The sequence below is a fragment of the Pholis gunnellus genome, assembly GCF_910591455.1.
Source record: "Pholis gunnellus genome assembly, chromosome: 6".
NCBI lineage: Eukaryota > Metazoa > Chordata > Actinopteri > Perciformes > Pholidae > Pholis > Pholis gunnellus.
The window spans coordinates 24,533,515-24,550,673 of record NC_136532.1 but is presented as its reverse complement, the minus strand read 5'-3'; the positions used below and the strand labels follow the sequence as shown (position 1 = coordinate 24,550,673).

The 17,159-nt window shown below is 40.6% G+C and overlaps 1 protein-coding gene across 2 annotated transcripts; it reads left to right on the top strand.

The window, feature by feature from the left end:
• Positions 1-8: 8 nt before the first annotated feature.
• cnot6l (CCR4-NOT transcription complex, subunit 6-like) lies at positions 9-17,152 on the top strand. Of its 2 annotated transcripts, XM_079161901.1 has the most exons (13): positions 9-101; positions 1,853-1,914; positions 3,285-3,406; positions 4,298-4,484; positions 5,593-5,678; positions 5,864-5,953; positions 6,087-6,155; positions 7,341-7,498; positions 8,500-8,654; positions 9,231-9,382; positions 10,490-10,741; positions 10,976-11,178; positions 11,708-17,152. In XM_079161901.1, the coding sequence occupies exons 3-13, from the start codon at positions 3,295-3,297 to the stop codon at positions 11,930-11,932; spliced, it is 1,689 nt and encodes a 562-aa protein (XP_079018027.1). In that variant the 5' UTR covers positions 9-101; positions 1,853-1,914; positions 3,285-3,294; the 3' UTR covers positions 11,933-17,152. The 2 variants fall into 2 exon arrangements, with proteins under 2 accessions (XP_079018027.1, XP_079018026.1); XM_079161900.1 differs by lacking the exon at positions 1,853-1,914.
• Positions 17,153-17,159: the final 7 nt, after the last annotated feature.

Below are 17,159 nucleotides of genomic sequence, written 5' to 3'. Positions count from 1 at the left end.
CTGCTTCCGAGACGTTCAGGGTCTAAACGGGTTCAACAGCCGTGTCTGCATGTCTCCACCAATTCCCTCTATAAATCGTCTTCTTCCGCTCCCGAATGAAGGTAATGGGCATTTCTGACTTTGTTTCTAATGCTGCGGGGACATTTTGTCCCGGGTTAGATTTCACAGTTTAAATCTCGTCTTTACCGTTACCCCCTCCGCAGTCCGCCTCGGTGAGTTCCGGGCGGCACGCGCCCCTTGTCTGCCGCTGGCCAAACAAATCCAGCCCCGTGCTTTAACGGCTCACCGGGGTGGTTGAACCCGTTGGAACTCGGTTTAAAACGACATTTTAACGGTTTTAACGGACGTAACCGGAAGGGTTGCCAGATGTGACAGCTGGTGAGAGGGGGGCCGAACTTCTCCTGAACGCCCCCCCCCCCCCCCTTCTTCCATGTAACGTCACGTGCTTGTCAGGTGTCACTTTTGACATGACAGCTATGTTTGGATACTCAGCTGTCGGTGCAGTTGCCATCGCTGCATATTTTACATTTACAAAAAAAAAACTCCCGCCTTGTTAAAAGTGGTTCCCTAGGCAACAGATCGGTTACCTGTCACGGTCTCGTGAGCCCCAAAAACATGTTGATAAAATAAAATAATCCTTTAAAAAAACAATGTATCAAAACAAGTATTATAAATAAGTAATAATAATAAAACAATAAATAATATTAAATATATAATAGGTAATAATAAACAGTAATAATATTATTAATATTATTTAGTAGTAATAATAATAATATTTAATAATAATAATAAAACAATAAAGAATATTAAATATGTAATAATAATATTAATATTATTTTGGAGTAATAATAATAATATTTAGTAATAATAATAAAACAATGAAGAATATTACATTTATAATAAGTAATATTAATATTATTTTGTAGTAATAATAATAATAATAATATTTAGTAATAATAACAAAATAAAGAATATTAAATATAAAATAAGTAAAAAATTCACAATATCTAAAATATATGTACAGACAGCATACTTGTAGTACTGCACAGTGTGTTACTATTGCACATATCTTTGGTGGTGTGTGGTGTGCTGGGAGCAGAGCTGGTTGTGATCATCTTCATCTCTTGTGATATGAACCGTTGCCAGCAGGTCGTGTTGATATCTCTTGTGACACAGAAGTGTGTAAACAAGTTATGCAAGTCTTCTCCAAACTTGTTCAGAGCGTTTCGATCATAAAGAACATTGAGTTCTGAACACCTTGTCACTCTCAGTATAGTGTGACCGTTAAAACCTTTTATTTACTGAATTAACCAAACGCTGAGGGGCACCGTGTCTCATAAACATTACACAAACATAACTAGTTTTATCTGCTTTGTGAAAACACCCTTCTGGTGACTTTAGTGTGTGTTATTAACAGCAATGCATGTTTTATTATGATGTCGTAAACATGCTGAGAGGTGGCCTTAAATCATGCAAATCAACACAATTTTAGTACGAATGTTTCTCCTTTATTGATACGAATGAAGAGTTTGTGCCGGAGATGCTTTCACACAAACAGAAATTTAAAAGGAAATATAAAAAAACATTCCTTGCATGAATCAGCTTAGAGGTGAGATCACAGAGAACAGGATTAATACAACATGTGTGACTCGTCTTCGAGGCTGTGGAAGGTAAACTGCTGCTGGAGGGAAGTCTGGAATTTGCATCATTTTATTTTTAATTAGCTGTGACTTGTAGATCAAAGTTTGTCTCACAGAAGTGCTCATCCACCTGGAGTCAGCAAAGTGAATTCCTTAAATACTGATCGTCCTGATAATCGTAACGATGACATCAGTGTCTTTATCTGGTACAGCTGTTGTCCTCCAGGTGCTTCCTCTGGCTCAGATCTGCTCGAGGGTTTTGACTCGTGTGCCGGTAAACGCTGACTCAACACTTTAAAAAAGATATTTAAATGTCCGGGAACATATTTTGCATGTGGCTGAAGAATGTTTGGGGGCTTGTTATTCACTGAGACTTGTTTCTCATGATGTTTGTATTTGTTGTGTTTCTTGGTGCTGGACAGACGACTTCAACATTTTAAAGTTTAGCTTTTTGAGAAAGGCAGATTTCTTAAATATAACAGAACATAAAGTATATTTTCAAAGGACAGGAAACCTTTTTTTGTTGTAGAGCTGTTTTTTTATCAATTGTTTAGTCTAATTATTTATCAGGAAAAAACTCCAAACTTTATCCGGCTCCAGTTTCTCCAATGTGAGGATTTTGTTTTATATTTGTGTAAATTTAATATCTGTTGGTTTTGCTGTTGGTTGAACAATTTGAAGATGTTGCTTTTGTTTCTGTGAAACTGTGATGGACATTATTATTAAAATGTTATGACATCTTACAGCCTAAATCATTTATCATTAAATATTTAGGAAAATAATTGGATCATGAATTAATAATACAAATATATGATGTTTTGCAGCCGTAGTTTGCTGATTAAAAAAAACAAACTTTTAATAATAATTAGAACGTTAAAACTGTGTCACTGTGTTAACGACCAAATATATAATTAATAATAAACCACAAAATATTATTTTATTTTATATGGTATTGTTTCACATTATTTATGTCACATGTCTTTATAATAGTATTATTTTTCCTTTATTTAAAGGTGCCCTGTGGCGTGACTTTTATTCATTCATTCATTAAATTAGTATTCATATTTTCTGTCCTGCTCTTTTTAGTGCAGGAAGAACAGCTGTTCAGCTGAATAGTGTTTCAACATCTGTGTTTCATGGGTTCTTGATGTAGACGCTAACATCTGTGTTTCTTGGGTTCTTGATGTAGACTAACATCTGTGTTTCATGGGTTCTTAATGTAGACTAACATCTGTGTTTCTTGGGTTCTTGATGTAGACGCTAACATCTGTGTTTCTTGGGTTCTTAATGTAGACGCTAACATCTGTGTTTCTTGGGTTCTTAATGTAGACGCTAACATCTGTGTTTCTTGGGTTCTTGATGTAGACGCTAACATCTGTGTTTCTTGGGTTCTTAATGTAGACGCTAACATCTGTGTTTCATGGGTTCTTGATGTAGACTAACATCTGTGTTTCTTGGGTTCTTGATGTAGACTAACATCTGTGTTTCTTGGGTTCTTGATGTAGACTAACATCTGTGTTTCATGGGTTCTTGATGTAGACGCTAACATCTGTGTTTCATGGGTTCTTGATGTAGACTAACATCTGTGTTTCTTGGGTTCTTGATGTAGACGCTAACATCTGTGTTTCTTGCTTTGTTCCTCAGATTAACAGGTATGCCAAAGGAAAAATATGATCCTCCAGATCCCCGCAGATGTTACACCATCATGCCAGCGGAGGAGGTGGCCAGTGGGAAGAAGTCTTACTGGGCCGAGCTCGAGATTTCTGGTCAGTCCAACTATCAAACTATTAAGAAAAAGGAGGTTTATTATTGCCGGTCTCCTACATGTTTGAAGATAAATCAGTTAAGAATGTATTTAGTGTTTTTCTCTGTTCTTGTTTTCATTCTGTGTCCTTTATGTACGTTGTTCCACTGTTTGTATGTGAGTGCAAACTGAAGCTGAGCGGTTGTTTCTAATTTCTAGTGTTGCAGATTAATCGACAGTAAAGTATTTTAAACTATTTATTATTTTAGTAATAGTTTTTTTTTTTAATTCCTTGGTTTTTGGGGCATTTTAAAAAATATTTCCCCACATATTACGGAAAAAAAACGCTTAATTAACTGATAAAGAAAGTCAATAATGGAAACAGTCCTACATTGCAGCATTGCTGTTGGTTAAAGGGTTCCTAACGGAGATAATGAAGCTCTGTGAACCACATGAAACTCTTCAGACTTCAACAGAACCACAGGCGTCTCCTGTTAGAGCTTCTCAGCTGAGTGAACGTGAAACGGAGAAACAACAAACCTTCCCTGATTCTGTTGATGTTGTTCGACCTCTTAATCAGGAGGTTTGTGACCGGAGCTTCAAAAGAGCAATCTAGAAATTCATTTCTTTGCTTTTCATCTGGTTTGATCCAGTTTGTTTCTTATCAAAGTGCATCAGTGTGTTGTTGTGTCCCATGATGAGTCCGTTTCATGTGGTTTTCCACCCTCAAAACAATTGTAGTCGTGTTCTTATTTTGGTGTGAAAAAGGTCTAAAGCAGGATATCTCCACAGATTAAAAACCAACATTATCAGTTTTCAACAGAAGTGTGTTTTGTTCCCTGGTTCAGCTGTAACATCTTGTTTCTCCTCTCCACATCTGGAGTTTGATGCCCTTCTGTTTGTCTGGATGCAGGACGGGTGAGGAGCCTGAGCAGCTCCTTGTGGACGCTCACCCACCTGACGGCGCTGCACATCAACGACAACAACCTGAGCCGCATCCCGCCGGACATCGCCAAGCTGCCCCACCTGGTCTACCTGAACCTGTCGTCCAATAAGCTCCGCAGCCTGCCCGCCGAGCTCGGCAACATGGTCTCTCTCAGGTAGGCCGGTCCTGTATCCAGAGACACAACACAGAACCTGGACATTAAAATAAGCTTTGTCGCTTTGCTTCCTCACAGATCTTCAGAGAAATGTTCAATATGATGCGGTAGAGCTGGAAGACCTGGATAAACATCACAGTATACAGTCATTTCTAATAGTATGAATTAAATACCTAAAAATCAGGGTTATTCATCGCATTGATACAGAAATCATGATCTTTATAATCATCTCCGTGTAAACAGTGAATGAGTTATTGGAGCTGATAGACTCTGATTGTGACTGACTCAGAACCTGAATGATGTGCGATGTTATCGATCACGCACGGTCTCTTCTAGTGGAACAGAACCTGACTTGTGATCAGTTCGGTTACGAGCTAGAAGATGATCTAATAAGACACGGATATAAGAGGATACGGTCATAATTAGAATTAGGAAAGTTCCTCCAGTGCAGCTCAGCATGGAAACAAAAATAAGACACTTTGAAGTCCATCGTGTCGATGTGATGAACTCAAACTGCTCGTCTGTCCTCGTGTTCGCTTCAGATGAACAAAGACTTTAGATTTTCTTCCTCATCAATAATATTAGAAGCACTTTAACGAGATCTCTTAATGTTAGAATGAACTTTAAAAGAAGGACTTTCAAACATGCGGCCGCCTTTGAATCTGCTGTTCATTCAGTTATTGCAAATGACCCACTATACATTTTCAGATGTCATGTTGGTACGGTGCAATGTAATAAATCATAATTTCATGGTCTCTGCTTAAGTCTAATTCCTTAAGAAAACAAATCCTTTTGCACTCAGCATGTCTGCTGACATTCGTCCACGTGTTTGAGGTTCACACAAAGGAGTGATGCTTTTAATCACTGCGTGTCTATTCTGTCTCCAAAAATGGTTCTTTGGATTCATTGAAGAGGTTACGTGACGGTAGAATAAAAAGTGATAAAAACACTCAGAAGAAAGAGAAAGATGATGAAAACCTCATCTCAACAAACAACAAAGACGACAAGCAAAGACACGTTGTGACTAGAAGACAACCGAGGACAATGTGTGGATGTTTTTACATCAATGACTCAAAGTACTGATCATTCTGTCTCATTGTTCTGACAGGGAATTGCTTTTAAACAACAATCTTTTACGAGTTCTGCCTTATGAACTTGGGAGGCTTTTCCAGTTACAAACGTTGGGGCTAAAAGGTCAGTTTGTTTCCATTATTACTATTAGTTTAAACTCAATTAGATGTATTTTAAATGAACTTCTGACAAGTGATTTCTGTCTTCAAGTCATTATTTCTTTAGAATACATCAGTGAAACCTGAAAACGTCTCGTCAGATGTTTGTTTTTACACGTGTTTAATATGTATTGTATGGTTGTGTTGCAGGAAACCCTTTGTCCCAGGACATCCTCAATCTGTACCAGGAGCCGGACGGAACCAGAAAGCTTTTGAACTACATGCTCGACAATCTAGCAGGTGAGCGGCTCGGCCCGCTGATCAGAACTCCTGAATATTGAACCACCTGTTTGTTAATGAGGCTGAGCAGCACAGGTTCACGGTAGCAGCTGTAACCTTGTGTGTGTGTGTGTGTGTGTGTGTGTGTTTGCAGTGCACCCAGAGCAGCTCCCCCAAAGACCGTGGATCACTCTGAAGGAGCGAGACCAAATGAGTCCCACAGGTACGTTCATCAGGGTTAAAGTAAGTTACTGCTCCCTGTTGCATGAAGATTCACTTCTATTATCAGCTTAAATCAGCAGTCGTGGCATCACATCCTCACTTATTGACCAAATGAAAGCGTGACGGTCGTCGGTTTGTTCTCTGATGAGACATTGAAATGTAAATTGTCTCCTAAACCTCGTGGTCGTGACTAAAGGGCCTCAAGACTAACCTGAGCTGGTACGAGTCGGGAGGTAAAAGAAGAAGTAGTTTACATTTATCTAACTTGTCAATTACAATCCTGATCAAACCTAGAACATCTCGAGTAGCAATCCGTGTTCTCTCACCTGCATTTCCTCCTTCACATTTGAGCTCAGATGTGGATGTTTTCATCAGGACGGTAGCCGTCCTTTAAACAAAGTCCTGATTATGAGAGTAAATGTTTTTATAAAATGATCCTACGCACATTGTTTATATGGATCGAATAAACTGATGATTTAAATTGTGATGTGTTGTTATAGTTTAGCTCAATGTTAATGTTGAAGGAAGCCGTCCCCTGAGCGCCAACGGAAGGTAACTCGTTAAAGAATACAGATATAAAAGAATCCTTATTGCCATTTGGATTTTACTTGTTACGTACTGAATCATTCACGCCTCTAAAAATACCTTGAAATAAAAGAATCACAACAAATGATTTGGTTGAACTGCAGTAACAAGTAGAACTCTGCTAAATAGCTCAGTCGGGTTTCAACCAGCAGGTTAGTTTAGTTCACTGACACAAGAACTACAAGAGTAACGAGGCAGGAGGCTGCAGCTTCTATTAGCTCACTCACAACCTCTTATTTAACTTATAAACAGTCTTACCTCTGATGTTTCTTAAAGTGCTTAAATTTGACTCTTAAAAAGCAGTACGAACCCTGAATAACCAACACAAGTTGTCCAAAAAACATGTTTGCAAGTCCAAAAAATAGAAATACCCCTTTGTGTGTTTCGGTCGTGGTTGTAGTCCTAAATCTCTTTACTTTAAACGGAGCCAGAAATGTAAATTAAACTTGCCGATATGACAAAGAAAAAGACACAGCGTAGCTTCCTTCATATCACGCTGTAGGTACAAAGATTTAAATATAATCAGGTGAGGAGAAGGAGAGACGTGTTGAACGAGACCTCACGGGTCTCAACAGTCATCATTGTGTGTGTTCCTCTGCAGCCGTGTTCACGGTCATGTGCTACAACGTGCTATGCGACAAGTACGCCACGCGGCAGCTGTACGGCTACTGTCCGTCCTGGGCCCTCAACTGGGAGTACCGGAAGAAAGGCATCATGGAGGAAATCACCAGCTGTGACGCCGACGTCATCAGCCTGCAGGTAAACCAGCTGGAGGCTGACTCCGCCTCCATGTTTACCTTGTTCGGTTGTTTTGGTTTGTCCACAAAGTGAAACTGTGCGTCTCAACAGACTCTGTTAAATGCTGCTGTCATCGTTTCTTATTCATATTCTTTCTTTCTTTTGTTTCTGACGGTAAGCAGCATCTTCAGAACATCACACAGAGGATGTAATGTTCGTATCACTTGTGCTGTGATCCAATTTCAGGCCTCCAAGTGTTCCAGCTTCCCAAAAACAGACAAATATTTGCTCATCTGAGCAGTCAGAGTCCCGTTAACGTACCACGGGCCCCGGGGCTACGACTCAGTCAAGGCTTTTTTAAGCCCCCTGTGTCCGCCTGGCAGCGCTTCTACAATGAATTTCATTTAAATCCCCCCCCCCCCCCCCCCCCCCCGAGCCTTGTGGGCCCTTATTCATCGTGCAGCAACTAAATATGATTTAAATTAAGCAATTAATCTCTCAAATATTAATTTTAGTGCATTGTTTGGTCTGTGATTAACGATCCAGAAGTGTGCGTTAAACAGAAGTAACAGGAACGGTTTATCTGCAGTAATGTCTTCTTTCCACAGGGTGTCACTACTGACATGAGCTAAAAGTAAAAGTACTTCTTTGATGTAATAAATATAAATGAAGAAATAATGGGAGCAATAAGAGATTTGTTTCTGAGGGCTCCAGATTATTACGTTTGAGGTCAAGAGTAAGGCATCACTTTATATCCTGTTCCACAAATCACATCCGTATTTCTAAACTGTCAAACATTCATTTAACAATCGACTTCACGCAGTTCCTCACGAGCGTATCCTCAGAGTATTCTAAAGAAAAAGATCAAGTTATTCAGTCTGAGAATAAACCGTCTCAGTTTATTATCCTTTTCACACTTTAATGGAAATCTTCATCTTCAGGACGGAAACAAACTCCTGAATTATATTTGCCATTGATATGTGACTGTTATACGGGACATTTCTTTCCCTGTGCGTCTGCAGGAGGTGGAGACGGAGCAGTACTACACCATGTTCCTGGAAACCCTGAAGGAGCGCGGCTACGACGGATACTTCTGCCCAAAGTCTCGCGCCAAACTGGTTTCTGAGCAGGAGAGGAAGCACGTGGACGGCTGCGCCGTGTTCTTCAAGACCGACAAGTCCGTTTTATTTCTGACGCTTTACAGAACAGGATTTATTGAACACGCTTGTGTATTTTGAAGTTTTTCTATCGTTTGGATCAGAACGGATAGCGATGTATTTTTAAGAACAAGAACTCTGTTCAACGGTTCAACCAGACTGACTAACACACAAAGATCCTCTGAACAAGTTGAATAAGAAGAGAATAAATCAGCAGTCAGAAGCTAAAGAAACTGGAAGCTTAGATTTAAACAGGAACAGCTTCCTGTTTCAGTGTCGAGAGTTTCACAATAAAAGCAGCCTAGAACGAGCTGGAATTACCTTTTTAGCAAAGCTCTTCTTCACACTCCTCAATAGAAACAGAAGGTTAGTTTAGAGTTAGCACTGCTGGAGTTCAGCTCAATAAATCACAGACTAACTCAATAATACAGTTCAATACTTCTATTTCTAATGTAAATAACACATTCAGTGTCTGAATTACACAGTTTTTGTTTCTGTTGAACGAGTTCTGATTGAAGGAAAGAAGAGAAACATCGACATAGTAGCTGATTCTGAACTTTTAAAGGGTAGTGTAATGCGTCTTTGTGCTCCTGCAGGTTTACTTTGGTGCAGAAACACACGGTGGAGTTCAACCAGGTGGCCTTGGCCAACTCTGAGGGGTCGGAGGTCATGCTGAACAGAGTGATGACCAAAGACAACATCGGGGTGGCCGTTCTGCTCGAGGTCAACAAGGACGTGTTCTCCGACGGTAAGAAGCTTCTTCAGAGCGTCACACAGAAGCAGTGACTGAATACGATTCTAATCAAGCAATTTATCTGTCGAGTATTGATTTTAATTAGTTGTGTGGTATGTAGTATTTCAGAAATGAATGGACAGGGCTCAAGGTGACGTCTTCATTGCTTGTTTCTTTTTTCAATTTTATGGTCTCAATCTCTAGTTTCAAGTCTTCTTCAATACAGCATGATGTTCATTTAGTAAATGATGGTCCATTTAGAGTCAAACAGACCATAAAGCAGGGGATGCTTTAGGGCGGGGCTACACGCTGATTGACAGGTCTCTACCAGAGACGTATACGGCGTCTCTACGTCACTCCTCCTCAGTCCATATATGGTCACTTCCTGTTCACTGGTTGCAAAAACAACAAGATGGCGACGGCCAAAATGCTAAACTTGAGGCGTAGAAACATCAATCCACAAACCAACGGTTACTACGTTCACTTCTTATACAGTCTATGTAAAGCACAGCAAATCCTCACACTTGAGAAGCTGATAAATTATGATAATCAATTATCAACAGTTATCAACTAAGAGCTTCACCACAGGAGTCATAGAAAGACATATAGTGTTATTATTACTGTATATTATGTACATAGAGCCACGGTTGCGTTGTGAAATAGTGCAGCTAAAGATAAGACAACAAGGTGTTGATACTGACTTTAATTATAAAGTGAGTCTGTTGTAAGTATTGAGAATAGTTCTGATCCTGCTCCGTTTCATAAATCAGTGTTTTCACAGTTGATTCATTAAACTTTGTGAGAAACGGAGTTCATGTATTTCACAGTGACGGTCCATGTGGAGTTTAACTTCCCTGTTTGTGGTTATTCCTTTTTCACTCGTGTTCTGTAATTCCCTCTCTTCCTTTTAATACTTTTATTTTAACGTACAAAAGCTCTTCTAAAGTTGCATCAGCGCTCTGGGCTTTCCTTTAACTAAAATAAGACCATGTTTGGGTTTATTTTAACAAGGCTTTTCCTCATGTTGAAAGTTTTAACATGTTTATAATCCCTTTAAGATAATCCTGGTGGACCTGATTTAATTCCACAGTTTTAATCCGGTTTTAACTTCTCTGTTTTCAGGCATGAAGCCTCCACAGGAGAGGCAGCTGATCCTGGTGGCCAACGCCCACATGCACTGGGACCCCGAGTACTCGGACGTCAAGCTGGTCCAGACCATGATGTTCCTGTCGGAGCTGAAGAGCATCGCTGAGAGGGCCTCGGGCTCCGTGGGGACCGGCTCGCCCTCCTCCTCCTCCTCCTCCTCCTCATCCTCCGACCCGTCCTCCATCCCCATCGTCCTGTGTGCTGACCTCAACTCGCTGCCCGACTCCGGTACGACCGTCCCGCCTCTTCAGGAACCTCCGCCAATATATATCTGATCCTGGTGTCTATATATATATATATATATATATATATATATATATGTATATATATCCGTGTCCGTCACTTCCAATAAGTTCGATCGCATAATTTGAATAAATATCACCACACAATGTTGTCCGAGCACATCAACACAAACTAAGCACGGCGGCTCCAACAACAAGCTTTTCCTTCCGTGTGACCCAGGTGTGGTGGAGTACCTCAGCAACGGAGGAGTGGCCGAGACCCACAAGGACTTCAAGGAGCTCCGCTACAACGACTGTCTGACCAACTTCAGCTGCAACGGCAAGAACGGCAACTCCGACGGCAGCGTCACCCACAACTTCCAGCTGAAGAGCGCCTACGACAGCAATCTGATGCCTTACACCAACTACACGTATGACTTCAAGGTAAACCGTGTGTCTGTTTGGGAGTTTTAAACACCTGAGTTTAGACTTTTGGATGGATTTTAACTTCCATCACAGGCTGCCATTGGCCTCCATTCATTTCTGCAAGGTAGCACATCTCTAACTAGCAGACTCTGGTTCGACAACTTAAGCAAATTACACTGAAGCAAGTTTAAAAAAATATGCAAATTTACTTTCAGATTGTTAAAGAATGAATGGAAACCAATGGATGCCTGGAACAAAATGAACAAAATACATTAAAATGTTCTAAAACATCAAAATGCTCAACAGTAATGAAAATAATGTGTTTCCAAGTTCGTGGGCTAAACATGTAAAACAACTGGAATTAGAAAAGAAGACTTGAAACTAGAGATTGAAACCATAAACTCATGTTTACAATGTTTACTGAGGTAATAAATCAAGAGAGAAGTAGTCATTTTCTCATAGACTTCTATACAACCAGAGGAGTCGCCCCCTGGTGGACATTAGAGAGAATGCAGCTTTAACACACTTCACGTCTTTGTGTCCTCAGGGCGTCATCGACTACATCTTCTTCTCAAAGACCCACATGAGCGTCCTGGGCCTGATGGGACCGCTGGACACCCAGTGGCTCGTCGACAACAACATCACCGGCTGCCCCCACCCGCACATCCCCTCGGACCACTTCTCCCTGCTGGCCCAGCTGGAGCTGCACCACCTTCCCCCGCCCCACCCGCTCAACCCCCTCAACGGGCTGCACCTGCCGGTCCACAGGTAGTGCAGCCTGACCGAAAAGCCCCGCCAACACCTTCCTGTCTCACCTTTAAAACACTCCCCCACCCCCCCTCCCTCCAGCTTTATACAGGACCCTGTACAGACCACCGATCATGTTAACACTCAAGACGCCATCCGACCCTAAAGGAGTGAAGTATTCGCCTGTTTGTTGCTCCTTTTTTTGTGCTTTTGCACAATGTAAATGTTTGTTTTAATACATTTATTTCCCTCCCCCTTAAAAAAAGGCTTGATACCAAATGTTGGGCTTGGGATGAAGTTTTGAATTGTTTTGTTTTTTCCTCTTAGAACAAGCTACTGCAACAACAAACCTTAATGACTAATACTATCGAGCAGATCAGCTGAATTACATTTGTTTTTTTGTTTTTGATACTTCACAGCCGTGAAGTTTTTAGAGTAAAAACACAACTTAATATTAATGTTGTGTTAAAGTCACAGTCTCTAGAAATGGAGCCTGCTGTCACTCCCCAATTTACCCGACAGGTATTTTAAATAACGGAGAAACACTACAAACAGCTGAAGGTTAGGGACGTTTACGTGAAAAAGGTTTGTTTACATCGGTCAGTTTTGTAAACGCAGAACCATATCCTCAATTCTGTTACACCGAAATATTTAATTTGATCACGTGTGGAGAAAGTACCTGTCATTGTTTTAAGGTTAAAGTACTGATTGGGCATTTTAAAAGTAGTTAGTTACACTAAATTGGTGTTTTGTTTTCTTCATATAGGAGCTAGACTATGAAATCATCTCATGTCACATCACTGAGGATATAGATGATTGTTTTCAGGGCTTTCAGATTCACACAACTTTTCATCGTTTGAGATTTTGTCGCCTGGTGTTCGTTTTAAAGATGTCGCCTGACGTCGTCCTTGTTGCCAGGCAGAAAATCTCCACCTGCCAGCCTCCCGGTGCTGTGTGAATGAGCTGCTGCGTTCACTGCTATGGGTTTTATTTTATTTCTTTCTTCCATAATACGGGTGTCGAACCTCTTTTCTTCCATCGTTGCTGAATATCTGACTTGTGTTCATCTCGTTCATGCTCTCTGCAGTTTTCAAAGATGCAACACGTGATGATGACGAAGACATTAAACAAAGTTCAGTTCAGGCCAAATGTTAATTAATAAGCACTTGCAACCAAATTAGCCCCGAAATCTTTGACCTGCTTTGAAACAGATAGTTAAAGGCATGAAGGGACTCGCTCCTGCTGAGGATCAACAATGAGCTTCATGAAGTCGTGCTTTCAAACACCTCCGGTCTTAAGAGTATCGTATCGCCTGCCTAGCCAAAGAATCTCCCCAGTGTGAGTGACAATAATATAATATTTATTTATTGGTGCCGGAGACGAATAATAGAACTTCCTGAGCAGAACCAGAGACTCGTGACCAGGAGCTGAATGTATTCACCAGAGGCTCACTATGAAATGAGTTGTTACGCCAGATTCCTGTGGACTTTGTGTCAGATGATTAGAACTAATAGCCCTTTATGTACGTTGTAACTCAGGGCTATGCTATGCTACGCTATGCTATGCTACGCTATGCATCCAGCAGTACCTCTCAAACTACAGACTCAAGAGTCGTACGAGCAAAAACCAAACAGGAAGCTATTGGTTTGTAAGAATCCTTTATAAAGCACAGGTAATGTATGTGTTTACATACATGGATGTTGTTGTTGTTGTTGAGGTCCCACGTCTTGGTGCATTTTTGATAAAACTGCTGCTGCACTTTTGCTCCATTTCCAAAGAAGAATAACTGATGAGAAACTTAAATTAGTCCAACTTATGCGTTGTCAGAAGGTGCAAAAAGCGTTGAGATAAATGTGGTGGCTCTACCTTGTTTTTGGGGACTTTTCTCTAATCTTTGCATTACTTCCTGTATATTTGGTGTCAGGTGTCGGTTAAATTCTAAAGAGAGAACATCCCTCTTTGATTGAGAAATACATTCAGCAAAGACACCGTTCATTAAAGAGTTGGGAGCCACTGGTCTCAACAACTACTTTACCTAAAATACAAGTCTTTTGACTTAAATCGGGAACTGATTACAGACATCTAACCCCAACGTCTCTCTTGGTACAACAGAACATATTGAGGTTTGATAGCCAGACCTGCCTGTAAGGGTACTAGTGGACTCTATATTAGCCACCTGCACCAACAGTGTCCAACATATCTGTCACATTTCACACCTTTTCCTTAAATTGAACGAGTGAAATGAGTCAAAGCGTTTGCTGTGTTCAGTATTTACCGTAGTTTCGTTCACACTAAGCTCGGCTTTAGGCCGGGGTCAGATCAGGCTTTGCTTCATTTTGCACATGATTTGACGCTAATGATTTGACGCTAGTGCTAACGGATCGGTGGAGTTGATGAAGTCGACCTTTGTGAGCGTTTTGAGGCCGATACTTCACTCCTAAACTCACCTCACAGGGTTTTTACTGATTTTGTACAACAGCTGTACATAAGTTGAATTGCCTTTTGATGACGGGGCGTCGTTCACATCTGTGTGGGGGAATGTACCATTCTCCAAATAGGGGTGCGGCATCTTTTCTCACGAATCAGCAGACGTACCTGGTGTTGTACTTTTTATTTAAGATCTCATATGTGTCTCAGATGAACCCTCGGAGAGACAGACTTTGTTTTTGAACCGAGGGCATGCAGTCTCTCAATTGGTACTTTGTACAATTCAGTATTACCAAGTTCTTCTTTTGAGAAACAAAGATAAATGTTCTAGGTTTAAAAGCAGTTTGTCTCTTTTATTTCTCTCTGAGATGATCCTGAACTTGGTTTCTTCCTCTTTATACACATCATCCAACATCCAACAACCACGTTTCTTCCCACAGTACCATGTGCCCTGTTCATTTAGTCTCTGTAGAGCACGCCTCACACACTCTTTTCTACAAACAACGTGCCTAGTTTGTACAGTTTCTCCAAACAGCAGCACTGCCCATGAGACCAAGACGCTCAGAGATTAACCCAGCGCCATCATCCCTCCATCCTTTCATCCTTTCCTTCCTCCAACCGAGGAGCAGGACCTGAGGCATCGCAGCTCAACTCAGACTGGTTCTTTTTTTTAAATCGAGGACAAATCATCTGTTCAGAGAGGTTTCTGTGTCTCTCACAGGATTATCACGACCGTCGTCTCATGAGATTTTCTGAATGTAAAAATCCTGTTCAACATCTGGACCTGGTTTCTTTGTTTGTTTCTTACACTGTTTATTCGGGCTGATTTTACCGCTCCATGAGGTGTTTTTAGCCTCTGGTGGCCAATAAGGCGCATTAGAAGAGATTATGTGACGAAACATTGAGCATTTGGACGAAGGTGTTTTGTTGTCTTTAATCTGTTGAATGTGACGGCCTCCAGCTAGACCAGGCTGAGCATCAGGACAGGGACACGTGAAGTTAAAGGGTGCTGGGTAAATGTTTTAACCTGTAAACGACAACGTGGAAAAGGAATTCAAAAACACAACAAAATGCCAAATAAGTGTGATTAAAAAGAAAGAGATTATGAACGATTTGAACCTTTTAAAATGCACGGTGTATCTTGAATATGTTTAATTTAATCTGCAGGTTAATGCACTGGTTAACGTGCTGCAATGAGACCATTTTAAAATGAAAGATTCGGACTACGACAGGAGGAAGGCAGCAACTTCAGCGTCAAAACACGTTCACAAGTCTTCCTCTCGTCAGTCGGTTTGACAATTAAAAGAAACCTTTCTTTAAAGTCTTTCCTTAAAACTTGCAATTGGCGAGAAGTGACGAGAAGAGGAAATGCGAGGCTGTTATTGTTCTGAAAACAAATGATTTATTTCCTTGGAGCATTCCTAAAATAAAAGGTATTTTAAAGTTGCCGCCTTTCAGCAACTTCCAGCAGATTTATTCACGTGACGTGAGACCTGGTGAGGATCCTCAGCCACCAACAACGGTGCTACATCCTCTAAAGAGATGATTTTTAAAGAACTGCACTTAAACCTGTTTAAGTTAAGTTTCTGTTTATCAGATTCCAGAACAGCAGCTCTTTCACCACACAGTGGTTTTTCAATCCAACCAGACGAGAGGAAGCCGTCAGCGAACGTTTGACTGGAAGGAAACACTCTGTGGTGGAGAGCTGCTCAACTCAGACGGAAGGTTTTGGTGTCGAGGAAGCTGAAGTGTGCATCGCGTCTGACTGTTAAATGTCAAAAAAAGGTGCAAAAACTGCAGCGACGCGAGCTACTGTTGGCACGCGAGGACGAGTGGAAATTTGTCTGATGTCGGTGGCGGTGCTGACTTTGGTTTTCCTCTGACAGAGAAATACAGATCCATCCTTTGTAGGAGTCCTCCTGACGTTAGTTATGAAAGTTACAGCCGCAGATTGTAGGCGAAGAAATCCAGTTTTGTGCTCTTAACTTATGAAGACCGAGAGGAACCAAAATCACCAGAAAATGCTTAAATTAAAGAATAGATCAAAGATTATATTTTTAGTATATTTTATGTTTTCATATCATTTGAAATATCACATTCTCTGTGAATTCAGATGATGAACTTATTATTTAGGTGAAAGGGGAACATTACACAGTGAAAACCTCTGTGTAATGTTGTCTTTGGTTTGGATTCTTTAAAATAACTGATTATGCAGCAGTGATGTCATCAGGGTTAGAGACTTTTAACAGAGAACTAGCTTTAAAAACTGGAGGTGTGACATTTGAAACAAGCAGGAATATAGAAAGTCTAATGAAAGACTATTGGGTTGCATTATGGGAATTGTAGGATACAGTGTTTTTGCTGTTATCTTAAAGTCGGGGTGATCTGTCGTGAGATACCAAAGTTATGAAGTGCTTTGCAAGGAAACGAAAAAAGGTCAAACAATTAAATCAAATGCAACTAAAAACAAACAATGAGACACTTTGTTCGGGGATTATTAATAAAACTGGTTCCCCCAAAAATCTGACATTTGGGTTTAAGGTTTTCATCCAAACAAGTGATTTGATTGAACTCTTCGGAGCCTCGGTTGTTATTTGGGGCCCTAAGAAGCTGCTTATCGTCTCTCAACACTCTTGTTTGTACAGAAAGAGTTTGTTGTTGTGTTGAAGTGACGTTTCATCGACTGAATGGAGGACTTCTCCAAAAACCACAGCTGTGTTTAATATGTTGGAACCAAACAGCACTTGTATCATCTCTCCACATGAAGCCCCGACTCGCTCCACCTCCTGAAGGCAATAAACAAGTCATTTTATCAAGATTCTCTT

Bases quoted from the DNA above. Each gene is read 5' to 3' on its own strand.
- cnot6l (XM_079161900.1), top strand. From the start codon at position 3,295: ATGCCAAAGGAAAAATATGATCCTCCAGATCCCCGCAGATGTTACACC. The intron at 6,156-7,340 runs GTACGTTCATCA...GTTCCTCTGCAG, and splicing joins AGACCAAATGAGTCCCACAG to CCGTGTTCACGGTCATGTGC. The intron at 9,383-10,489 runs GTAAGAAGCTTC...CTCTGTTTTCAG, and splicing joins CAAGGACGTGTTCTCCGACG to GCATGAAGCCTCCACAGGAG.